General features: G+C 45.0%; 4 protein-coding genes across 4 annotated transcripts; 2 read left to right on the top strand and 2 right to left on the bottom strand.

The window, feature by feature from the left end:
* Positions 1-1,234: 1,234 nt before the first annotated feature.
* Positions 1,235-5,128, bottom strand: CCR75_003793 (uncharacterized protein; the record flags this gene model as incomplete). The annotated part of the gene is made up of 8 exons (XM_067961886.1): positions 1,235-1,781; positions 1,849-1,951; positions 2,012-2,639; positions 2,696-2,915; positions 2,991-3,381; positions 3,452-3,686; positions 3,754-4,310; positions 4,375-5,128. 3 exons carry the CDS (start codon positions 5,126-5,128, stop codon positions 3,603-3,605), a joined length of 1,395 nt encoding a protein of 464 aa, XP_067822906.1. The 3' UTR covers positions 1,235-1,781; positions 1,849-1,951; positions 2,012-2,639; positions 2,696-2,915; positions 2,991-3,381; positions 3,452-3,602.
* A 390-nt stretch (positions 5,129-5,518) lies between these two features.
* Positions 5,519-6,994, bottom strand: CCR75_003792 (uncharacterized protein; the record flags this gene model as incomplete). The annotated part of the gene is made up of 1 exon (XM_067961885.1): positions 5,519-6,994. The coding sequence occupies one exon, from the start codon at positions 6,992-6,994 to the stop codon at positions 5,519-5,521; it is 1,476 nt and encodes a 491-aa protein (XP_067822905.1).
* A 1,002-nt stretch (positions 6,995-7,996) lies between these two features.
* Positions 7,997-8,407, top strand: CCR75_003791 (uncharacterized protein; the record flags this gene model as incomplete). Its single annotated transcript, XM_067961884.1, has 1 exon — positions 7,997-8,407. One exon carries the CDS (start codon positions 7,997-7,999, stop codon positions 8,405-8,407), a length of 411 nt encoding a protein of 136 aa, XP_067822908.1.
* A 213-nt stretch (positions 8,408-8,620) lies between these two features.
* Positions 8,621-9,243, top strand: CCR75_003790 (uncharacterized protein; the record flags this gene model as incomplete). Its single annotated transcript, XM_067961883.1, is given in 3 exon segments — positions 8,621-8,757; positions 8,821-8,960; positions 8,978-9,243. The coding sequence occupies 3 exon segments, from the start codon at positions 8,621-8,623 to the stop codon at positions 9,241-9,243; spliced, it is 543 nt and encodes a 180-aa protein (XP_067822907.1).
* Positions 9,244-12,374: the final 3,131 nt, after the last annotated feature.

Here is a 12,374-nt window from a genome sequence, read left to right as displayed (position 1 = left end):
TAGGAGCGACGCTCTTGGCCCGTCTAAACGAGGCCATTTAGATGGAGGGGGCATCTTTGGAATGCCACCCGTCACATAGCCGCGTTCTAAACGACTGGCTTGTGACACCGACTGAACACGTTCACGTGTCGTCGGCGGAGCTTTAGGCTCCGAATCCTCTATGTCAGAACCATTATGAAGTATGGTCTGAGCATAAGGCGTTGTGGTAATACCCAACGGAGAAGCAGCTGCGCCTTTATGGGCAGCGCTCTCATTACCTGTCGATGGGACAGCATTCGTAAACGATGCTGTCTCCATGTTGTGAGCCATGAGAGAAGTTTGGATGGGCAATAATGCGCCATCATCCTTCCTCATGAGCTCGTTGTCCGCATCACTACTATGAGGTGACGGCAACGGTGTCGACTCATTGTAGTCGACAATGAGCGACGGATCAACATCCTCACTGTTAAAGTGGGATGGATCCTTTAGCCCTGTTAACGCGACAGCAGCAGTAGCTGTCGGCGTTTCGACTAAGGCATTTGACGCGGCCGGCGAATTAACGCGGCGCGTGCGCTTAGTTTGAGGTTGAGTGGGCGTCTTTGCAGACGACCCACCAACGTGGCCCCTTTTAGGAGGCATCTTTGGCACCGTGTATATAAACACAGGTCGCTAGAGTGATTGAGTGAAAAGCGGCGCGTAAAGCTGCCCGCAGTTCCTCTCTCCTCTTTGACGAATAAAAAAAGTAAATTCGTTCTGAAGGGATGGTGAAACTGGGTAAAGTTATCCTGATGTTAAACAGTCCCCGTTAAGTACACTTGGTGTACTTTAGGGGATGGTCATTTACTAAATTATAGTAATTAGACCTAACACTCGGGAGTGGTGCACATTTGTGACCAACCCTTGTGTATGAGATGCACATGGGTTCATTCACATTAGGAGGGATGACAGCTAGCGTCATCCGTTACGCGAGGTATCTAGAAAGATACGCTCGCAATACATATTAAGTGTTATCTATAGAGATGACATTTTTATTGGTAAAAATAGATATTTATATTTAATATGATCAAATATAAATCGGTCTGAGAAATACTTCCTACTTGATAAGTGCGCACGGGGAGCCGGATTGCCGCTCCCGTGACGTCACTTCATCGTTCTTAGTGTGTTGGGTGAGGTCGCTTGCGCGCCCACCACAACTACCTCACTGCACGCCAGAGATGCAGGTGCAAACCGCTTTCTCGCTGTGCTAGGGTGTGTGCTTAAGTAGAGCGTGGCCGCATTACGACGTGCCCGCCTACACCCGAGTGCTGGGTCTAATTACTATTATTTAGTTGGATAAACAATGTGATCTCGTGCTTGCGGACGCAAATAAGCTTCAAATGCTGCTGCATCTGACAATATGAAAAGTAACATCACGAGAAACTCCTTTGCTGAGATGTAGTCATAACTGCTTTTAATGTCAAACCCCCAAAATTCATCTCCATTTTTAGAATCAGTGATGTCACTTATAAGCCACAAAATTTCACAGCGGTCAAATTAGGAGCAAATTGCCCGTAATTTAAATAAAAAAGTATACAACTCAATAGATTTTTGATATACTTGCCTACCCGCTCTTTTTGATACTTGCCTACCAGCTCTTTTCCGCCTTATTCCGTCATATAAACTGGTTGGGTTTACTTGGCCTTTCAGCGCTTCCTCATTTTACTAGCTAAAGAATTATTATCAGACGAACGCGGGGTATTGGCAACCTTAGCTAAACACAAAGAAGATTGTAAGCGCTGCGGCGACGTAACCACGAACTCCACCTTTTGCAAGAATGAATCGACATCGACTCAGCGTACTAGCAAATATATATAAATCATCTCATCGTACCATCTCGTCGACTTGCGGTATCCTTTCACTGTCGAGTCCTTCCCGAACCAAAAATTGCTTTGCTTGTAAAGCACGTTCACAAATGGTATCTTTGTAGGCTAAACTGCATTCGGATATCATTCAGATAATATGCACCTTCTTAAATGAAACTTTTTGTACCTACTCAAGAGGTGGTGCAAATCCTGTTGTCTTGGTGGAGGGCATCCCGAACACGTATCGGTATACCCGCAGCAACATCTTGATATTGTTTCGTGCCACATGAGCACGGCGTAGTCCAACGAGATTTAGTCCAGCAAGCTTTGCACGATTTCCCACAACTAGTCCGTAGGGGATCACATCACCATCCAGCGCGCTATGGCCACCTACCATCGCTAATGCACCAATTGTTACGTGCTGTTTTATCCCCACCTGTCCACCAATAGTTGCGCCGTCTCCAATTGAGACATGTCCAGCAATACATGCATTATTCGAGACAACTACTCGTGTACCTAATTGCGCGTCGTGCGCTACATGAGCTCCACAAAGTATCCAACAGTCGTCACCTACATACGTTGGTGTTTCTGAATACGACGTGCTGCCGTGTATTGTTACATGCTCTCTAATTACACAATTCTTGCCAATCTTCAGCGTCGTGGCACGAAAATTATTCCTGGTATAGAGCAAATGTTTTTTATCTTGTGGCTCTCCTCCTAAACACGCAAATGGATGGATCACAGTTCCGCTTCCAACTAGCGTTTTGCCTTCAATAATCACGTGATTATGCAGCTGCACATCAGCCTTAAGTACCACGTCTGATTCACTATTCGATTAACATATAGTATTGACAAAATAACAAAAGGGAGCTGACCTGGTCCAATAAAAGAATACGGTCCTACCAGGACATTAGGGCCCAACTCCGCATTTGGATGGACCACTGAGGTTGCATGTACTTCAGCAGCACGCTCTACTGAAGCAGAAATTTTGTATTTCTGTAGGTTACCAACCAGTTCCCGTCGTTTGTTCGCAGGACGCGACTTCTGATGTGTAGCGTGGGCGATCAGCTCCGCATGCGCCTCGGCGATCGACGACTGTTATTTTTACGAAACAGTGAGGAATATAATATATACATGGTATGCAAAGGATTGCTTGCATCACTGGCGTACCAGAGCTCGAGCAGAGGGCACCGAAGAACAGAAGCGCTGGCACAAACTGCGACCGACGCCAAGAAGCATTAACGCCTTGAAATAATAATTTATTTGACAGGGGGGTTAAAAAGTTCTACTATTTAGTTCGTTGCTCAGTTAAGTAAGCTTCATCATCAAAACTAAAATCCTTCATTTATCCGCTCTTCACCTTCCGCATTGTCCTTGACGCGCTCCTTGCGCACCTTAGGAAACGGAACAAATGATTTTGTGTTGCAAATCTTAGAGCCCATCACACTGTCGTCGTCAGCAAGAAGCGTTGCATCAGTAAGAGAACGTTTATCTGCCGGGACACCTAGATAGTCCAAAATTTTTGTTGCAGCTATTGGGACAACAGGCTGCAGCAGAATAGCTTTACAAAGGCACGAGCATCATAAGTAACACATTTGACAAAATTGACAATCGAACGCGGATGGCCTTACCGCTCATACGCGCCGCGTCAATGGACATGTACAGTACAGTACTTAAGCGCTCTCTTGTTGCTTTGCTTTTTTCAGATGTCACGTCGTCGCCTTGCTCAAGTCTTTTTCTCAAAACCCACGGCTCCATATTTGTAAAATAGCTGCAAACGCGTCAGAGTTGTACAAGTATGATTTCAAAAGCATACCGATTGACGTCATGAAGATAAAAAAATATTTCTTCTAAACCGCGCGCGAACTTCAGAGGCACCAGAACAAATATGAGAATGAGATCGATCACACCGCAAAAGAAATTGACAATTTACATCTGGCGTGTCAAAGTAGAGTTCCACTTTGGTGCGAAGTGCACGTCCTTTCGTCACTATTTTCATGTCTTCAACGGTAAGCCGGTTTAATTCAGGACGCAACGGGATAATTCCCTTCTCTAATACCGATTTGCCCGTGCTGCGAGAAACGAGGTTACCTAGCGTGTCAGCAAGTTCACTGTTCACACGGTCTTCAAGCTTTTCCACGTTAAAATCGCCATCATTCGTAAGCACGCCCTCACGCATTAAGAAGAAGCGCACATAGTCAGATCCGTATTTCGACAGTACTTCGTAAGGATCGACAACGTTGCGTAAACTCTTTGACATTTTGACACCCCCAACAGTCCAGTGGGCGTGCGCTACCACCTTCTTCGGAAGTGGAAGATTTGCTGCCATAAGGAAGGCAGGCCAAATAATGGCATGAAATTTCAATATATCTTTCCCCACAATATGGTAAGCAGTCGGCCAGTAATGGTCAATATTCTTTGGATACCCAGCACTCGTCAAATAATTTGTTAACGCATCCAGCCACACATACACGCAATGTTTGTCATCATCTGAAAGCACAATATTAACAAATGAGCTCGTAAAGCGACCAAATACGAGAAGCCGATTGCTCACCAGGTACTTTGATGGCCCAACAAATTTTGTTACTCAATCGTGATACGGACAGATCTTTTAGTCCACCAGTGATTGCCGCGCGCACTTCATTGTATCTTGTCTTGGGCACAATGACGTCGGGTTTGGCGTCCAGCCACTCAAGTAATCGGTTTTGAAAATTTGACAGCCTAAATTTATAGTTTTCCTCATGCAACATCTCGACGGGGTGTCCACTTTCCTTTGACACTTTAATTACGTTGCCGCAGGCCTCGACCTTATCTTCCACTTGCATCTCGGTCAAGAAACTCTCATCCGACTTACAATACCACGATTCATGGTTGCCTAAGTAAATGTGTCCATTGTCGCGAAGTACCCTCCAGAATGCATTAACGGCTTCATGATGGTCTGAGTCACTTGTGCGAATAAAGCGCGAGTACAGTACATTGGCTTTCTGAAAGACGTCAATATAGCGCGAAGACACTTCGTTACAAAAAGCCTTGTAGTCCGTCGTGCCACTATTTTCCGCTGCCTCCTGCACTTTAAGCCCATGCTCATCCGTCCCCGTGGTAAACAATACATCACTTCCCTTGATTTTGTGCCAACGAGATAGCGCGTCCGCCAGCACAGCCGAGTGTACGTGACCAATGTGCGGAGCCGCGTTCACATAAAATATAGGCGTACTAATGAATGTCGGTGATAACTTTGCGCTTGAGGAGAAAAGTCCAACGCGCAGGCAGCTCTGCGGACATCGAACGGAACGACGCAAGTGTAGCATAAGGGGCCAGGCGGAATTATTAGTTTATCGAGGTTTTATGATTTGGCGCAAAGCAGCATGAAGGCCATGAGTATTGACATTTTGTCGCAGCTACAGAGATACAGGACATGGTGCTTGAGCTGAAAGAAACAAATCAAGCGTACTAGCAGCAATTGCAGTCAGGTGCTATTCAACCGACTGTGTTTTGGGAAGAGCATCGAAATCACTTTCAAGTGCACGGGAAGTTTCAGGCAAATTATTTTGCACATGAGAAGACATTTAATTACAACGTAAGCCCACTACAAAGGTAATACCAATGCTATAACCGAGATCGTAGCGTGCACGAAGTCTCTTAGCCGATGCCTTAAAGAACAAGTTACTATTTCACAACTGTCATCTGTCTCACAAGGCTCAAAATTCCTCGTTTTGAAAAAATTTGTCAATCATGTCGACCGAGACTGCAGGTTGGTCCATCGGAACCATGTGGCCGGCATTGAACAGACGTATGAATGCCAAGTTTTCAAATGATCGAACACGACCGGCGTCACGTGTTTCGGACGTAACAAATTGGCGGTTCAGTGCGCTATTAAAGCCTGATTTACCGCTCCAGTCTAACGCCATGACCCAGGCTTGGTTGCCGACCCAATTGCACATGAGGTCGGCGTCGCCAGCGTAGATCAGCACGCGGACCCCCGCATCAAGTAAAAGCTTGACCTCGTTTGCAGAAGAATGGAAACTTTTAAGTGCAAACCCTTCACCGATTGCTGCATCGCACTCTCGCCACGGCTTTGACTTATTCACGTTAATGCCAAGTCGGCCTTGCACTTTTGGCAAATTTAAGTATGTCTCAATATGTTCAAAGTGAAAACATTGCATGATGTTGACTTCTGTACACGGCTCACGAATATCGTAAGGGTTGCGCCCCGAGCGAAAGTAAGGTACCTCCAACGCTCCAAAGCAAAAATCTTTCGCATCAATGCAGCTCGGTCGTTCGTCTTGACACCGGTCGATGAGCTTCTGACACACCGGCTGTGCGTTGCGCATGTCTTCAATTGATTTTCCACTCAGCAATGATATGTTGTACGAATTATGCACCATGTCGACACTGTGCTGGCTCTGCACTGCGGGATCAGTCATTCCATTTCCAACCGCAATACCTGCAAGTGAGATGTGCACGGTGCTTTGATATAAATGTCGAAGCATATTAGCCTTTAGTATATAACTAGCAGCATTTGGGACGAAATGGCCCCCAAAACTCTCCCCAGTAATGAAAAATTCTCGGTCAGCCAGGTCAGGACGCTTTTTATAAAAAGCCTGCAGAAACCAGTAGATATTCTCAGCCACAATATCAGAGTTGATGTCTTCTGTAAGGCCATATGAGTATCCAACTCCGGAGGGTTGGTCAAGCCAAATCACATTTGCGCGTCTGTTCCACGAGTACGGATTGTACGTGGTGGACAGATCCGGAAGCACATGGCAAGGGCCGTTCTCAGCCAACAGTGCAAGCATTCCGGAGCAGCCAGGGCCTCCCGTCAGCCAAAGAACCAACGGGTCTCTTGTCGGATCACTTTTTGACTCGACAAACCAGTAAAAAAAGTGATCATCATTCTTGTTTGGCAGCTTGATGTAGCCCGTTTCATAGTTCGTAATTCCGCAGAACGTGTCGTCGTGGTTATTCACAGACTCCGTACTTGGTAGGTTTTCCACGCTTGATACTGATGAATTTTGCTGCGTCACAAGTGAAAGCATGAGCAGCGACGCAACGCCAGTGATCAAGAATAGTGAGGTTAGCGCCGCGGACCGACGAAGCGTGGAAACTGAAATTACAGAGGGGAGAGGCCGAGGGCTCTCCACCACGAGCGGTGTCAATTCTGACGTACGTAACATTCTCGAGTTATAAAGCCGAATGACAAATTCAATTACCAAAGATCCAACAACCAACCCATATCACAAAATAAATCCTATTTCTACGCCAATATGTTTGTAGAAGCCCAATTCCAAAGAATACTAAAAATTTCACTTCATGACGCGTCGATAAAAAGGCGAAGAACAGACGCACTTTCGCGGAACAGCGCGCAAAGTAATTGAAATGGTAATTTAATTTAGAGCAAATTCCTGATATCAAACATTGAATAGCGCTGAGTTTTTGACCTTGGCACGCAGCGCGTCATTAATACTGAAGTTATACTCAGGTTAATTTAACTGTGCGCTGAGAGCTTTGCCTTAAGGATGGACACTCGTCAACGTCAGACTCAGTGGGGTTCCACAAAGATTTGAAAGAGCGGTGAATCAAATTTGGCTTGAACGCAGCTCACTTTCGCCTAAACCCTTTGGACAACAGTGGTGCAGCTGACATGTGAGCAAGATAATCGTGGCTATTGATTTGTTTGTGGTTTCGCATGTATGTGCTTGACAATTCCGCATTTACGCGAAACGAGCACATCCTTATGTTGCAGAATAATAGTAACGTAAAGTGTTCCAGCATTAATTGCGTTGCTATACTCAAAATTTTCGTTCGGAGCATGATCCGATAGCATCGGTTGCATATGCTAGGTGCTGTTGCGCGTTTCTTGGATATGCCATTCTCGTCTGACCATCGCATCAAAACGGAGCGGATTCGACTCATTAGATTTTTCGCAATTGAGGGCGCGGCCTTAATCACTAAATTTAATTAATTACACGGATGAAGTTCACTGGTCTAAATAAAAAATGTTAATGCCAATTTTTTTGGTCCGATGCTCCTCTATTCCTTGAACCAGTCTGAGTTTTTACAAATGTAGTGATCCTTCAATAATCACAAATCGCACGCCATAAAAAGCTGATTTGGCTTTCTCACTTCTAGATTGTAGCCGTGCAGAGTAACTCATCTATTTCAAAGTGTTTTGCAGCATGGCCTCCGAAACTACCCCTTTGCGCGCTGGGCAGTACACCTCGGACGCCCAAAAACGCAAACGCATCGTTGGTATTACTGGCATCGTCGTAGTCCTTGCCGCTGTTATATTCGTGCTGTGGCTCTCGCTTAGCGGCCACAACTCCGAGTCTCGTGATGTGAAAGGTCAAGACATTCCCAAGCCCGAGCCAGCTCTGCGGACCAAAATTCCTGTCGCCATCGAGCTTCCAACCGAAGCACCCACTGAGAAACCCGCCGAATCGGTGCCGAAGGCGGCTGCCGCTAATCATCCGCCTGCTGTCGGGCCATCCTCTACTGCGCTACCTGCTCCCGCTGCCAAGCTTGTGTCTGTACCACCGCGTGTTCCCGGTCCTCCTGTGGAGGCTGCCTTATATCAGCTTGCCCAGTAGGTCGCGATAATTTTTCTTAAATCTTTTCTAGGTTTTAAAGCAGATTGTGTCATTTTTTTAAATTTGCTGTCTGAATAATTGAACTTGATACTTGGCGTTGTTTCCTTCAATGCTGACATACTAAAGCCTCTAAGATTGAATGTGTGCGATTGAAATTTGAAAGTTTTGGCGTTGCAAAATACCTCCGTAAATAAATATAGTCAGCTTAATTTAATGGATCACGAGCATGCGGCCAGTTTGACGGCTCGCGCTGTCAAAAAGGTGCTACCGGAGAGTGCTATACTTACAAAGGATGCCAGACAGACACTTAATTCTGCAACTAGTGTGTTTACGCTGTACTTGGCATCTTTGTGCGTAGAGTAGAGAAATCATTCCTCGAGGTGGTTCTGCTAACTAAATTTGTATTCCCTCAGAGCTCATGAGACAGCGGTAGTCAATAAGCGCAGTACTATCACATTAAAGGATGTGCTTCAAACACTGCGCGATGTAGATTTTGAGCACTTCATCGAGCCCATTGAGTCTTGTCTGCAAGGTCGATTTGGTTGGATTGATAGTAGAGCTATCAATCAGAAATTGACGCTGTTGCTGCTTCAGAAACAAAAGTCGCAGCAAATCGAAGCAAAACCCAGAAAGCCAATGCTCAGAAAGATGAAGGTGGCGAGACTTCGAACGAAATCGTAGTACAGATTGATAAAGTGGCTCTCGAGGAGGACGATGAAAATGGCAAGATGTCAGTAGACGAGCCGTCAGATGCTACAGAAAACAACGATAATGACAGTGAAGACGCAACGGAGGAAGAACAGCCGAGCGATGTGATGGAAGTTGCAGCCAAATAAAGCAAAGTTGTGGTAACCAAACGACAAGAATTTGCAATATAAAGACATTGACAATTTCTGACTACCACACAGATTTCGTTAAACGAAATTTAAACTCATCCAAGTCAAATTCGGCTAATGTTGTTTTATATAGACACTTTAAAGCTTGCTGTTTAGCGACACTACACCGTTCTTTACCAAATTAGATGCCGTCTGCATTAGATCAAAGCTGTTGCCAATGCTCACAAACACCATTTTATGGAAAATCTTTAAGCACCTCGCAAAATTGGGACATTTAGCGCCTAATTTAGCTTAAGCTTGACGCATTTGCTGTCTCCCAAAATCCGTTTCTTGATTTTGTACATTGAATTTTTCCCGCAACGTCGACTTGTCGGTATCGCGCAGTTTCCATAAATCTTCAAAACCTTATACGGAATTGATAGTCACAAATTCACAGCATTCCATCACTCTAGGAGTGATGAGACATTGTTGTCAAATAAAAGTTTGTTGCTACTGAAACGGGGTGTACGTTACATACGTATTATTTCCTAAAAAGAGTGATTATTAATTTTATGTTTTATGAAAGGAAATAAGCAAAGAAGTACAAACTATTATCTTTATTAATTATTTGACTTGATAGTTCTAATATTACCTAATTTGGTAATACTGATGCAATAACACATAAGTTCTATTGATTGGTTGATTTAAGTTTAGATCAACCCCGACTGTGCGGTGCGCAACGAGGCGCCATACATAATTTTTTAATAGCATAATAAAGTCAGTAGTAGATATAAGATCGTTACGTAGGTGTATCGTTACATTAAATTAACACTCAAAGGTTGTCACGAAATACTATCTAAAAGGTAGATAATATTTTGGTAAATGTTACTTTACATAGTAACATTCTAAAAGCTTATTCATTGGTATAGATATGCCTTTATATCTACTTGCTCCGTGGTCCAGTCAGCACTGGACGCGCGCAAAGAGAGAGACAGATAAGACTTTATATCATGTTCTGTATTAGTATAGAATTAAGTTAGTGTTAAGTAGATAGACAAGAAGAACTTAATTATATTAATGCAGTTTACTTTTAACCCTCTTTAAAGAAAGTGTTTTAAAGAAAGACTTCCTGTGCACGTATAAGTGTACGTGAAGTGACGTGAGGCACCACTTGCACTGAAGCAGTGCGACTTGTACTAGAGCAATACAAGTCGGTAGTGCCCCGTTGCACCTGGTAGCACTTGTAGTCCGTCCAAGCACCACAGTTCTAATATCGTACATGGACATGTCAGATGATAGTGGAAATACGCATCACGTTTCGCGTGATAGCTACTCCTTTCTAAGTGACATAGAAAGGAGTGCGGTCAAAAGAATGAGTTCGACCGTAGGAAATGATGCAATCTTGGCCATGCTGTCCTGTTTGGACAGAGATACCCTCCATTCAGCCATCGCCAAGTTCATACAACATAAACTTGACGAAGCGAAGGGGAAGGTAGCCTTGCTTAATCAGCAAGGCCTCAACAGGCAGAACGGTTGAGGTTACAACAGCTACAGACCCCTGAAACCGGGTTAACGCAAACGCGTCGTCCCGAAACCTTAAAGATTGACATCTCTAAGTATAGGGGAGTCGAAGAAGACTCCCTCTTAAGGTGGTTTGTCGAGTTGGACGATGCCATAAGGGCTCGTCACATCGTCGACGAGCAAATGCAAGTCGCATTTGCTTAATCAAATTTGGCTGTCGTGCTAAAACTTGGGCACTAGGCCTTAAGTTGCGCGACCCATATGACTTTGGGTTGCTAGAGGCTTTTAAAGCCCGGCTCAAACAGACGTTTAAACTGCCCCTAGGGCTGAGTTCATAGCTCGATCAGAGCTTCTGAAACTCAAGCAAGGCAAGCGTGATGTTCACGCATATGCCCAGCACATACAACTCTTAGCGAGTTGTATCACAAACAACCCAGTTCATGAATACACGTTGACTACGGTGTTCATGCAAGGTCTTACGGATGGTTTCGAAAAGACCCATCTGTTCCGCTTGGAACTGGATACGCTTAAAGAAGCAATATCCGTTGCGGAACAGGAGGACTCTAGCTTGATACAGGCTCAACCTAGTTCGACATCGTATCGTCCTCCAAGACAACACGAGCTTGGCGGTCCAAAACCTATGGACCTCTCTTACGTCGAAAGCGAGAGACCTCACTTTTCGAACAACAAGCGATCGCAGAAATGCAGTCGCTGTCAAAAGTGAGGACACAACGCTCATATGGGCAGTGCCCCAGACACAGTACCGAGAAGTACGGAACGTAATTATGGACCGAATGCCAAATACGGCAACGGTCGCGGGTCCGACGTTGTTGCGAAATTGCAACAGCGAGGCGGATCGCCAAAAATGGTCGGGGTCAGTAGGGGCGCAACGCCCTACTGTTCCAGCAACCCCAAGAGAATTGCAAATTTTTTGACAAAAGTTGCTCCAGACACACAATCATTATGTGTCTCTGCAGGTATCCCTCATCACCTTGAAGCTACGATTGACAAATGAATTGTCACTTAGAGCCCTAGTAGACTGTGGGGCATTGAATAACTTTATTCGTCGCCAGTCGCTAGAGGGTCGTAGACCCAAATATGTTGAGCGCGACATCCCTCCAACGAGGATGATGGTGCGTCTAGCGACAGGCGCATCGATAACAGTAATGAAAGGCGCAGTGAAATTTCAGGACACGTTAAAAGATTTTCAGTAAGATGATGGTTTCATCATTCTGGCTTTAGATGACAAATTTGATGTCATCCTAGGTTAGCCTTGGCTTAGAAAATATGAGCCAAGAATCAGCTGACAGGATCGATCCGTAAAGATGCCTGCCAATTGTTCATCAGATGGCCATCTGATGAATGACAAGGAACTCATTGCCATGAAATATGCATTGGCTAAGTTTAGAATCTATCTCCTCGGAGATAGACCGTTCATCGTATATACGGACCATGCGTAATTACGCACGGCCGTAAATATCCCACACCTCTCGCAAAGAATGGCGAGGTGGCTATCCTATTTCGCGGAGTGTAATTTTTACGAGGAATATAAACCAGGACGCTATTAATGTCGTCGCTGATGCTTTATCACGCCGACTTGATTTCGAGCCGGCTGCGCACGCGTAGTCGTC

Source organism: Bremia lactucae, linkage group LG1 (genome assembly GCF_004359215.1).
Source record: "Bremia lactucae strain SF5 linkage group LG1, whole genome shotgun sequence".
NCBI lineage: Eukaryota > Oomycota > Peronosporomycetes > Peronosporales > Peronosporaceae > Bremia > Bremia lactucae.
The sequence above is the reverse complement of the archived record's forward strand: the minus strand, read 5'-3'. Positions and strand labels throughout refer to the sequence as shown.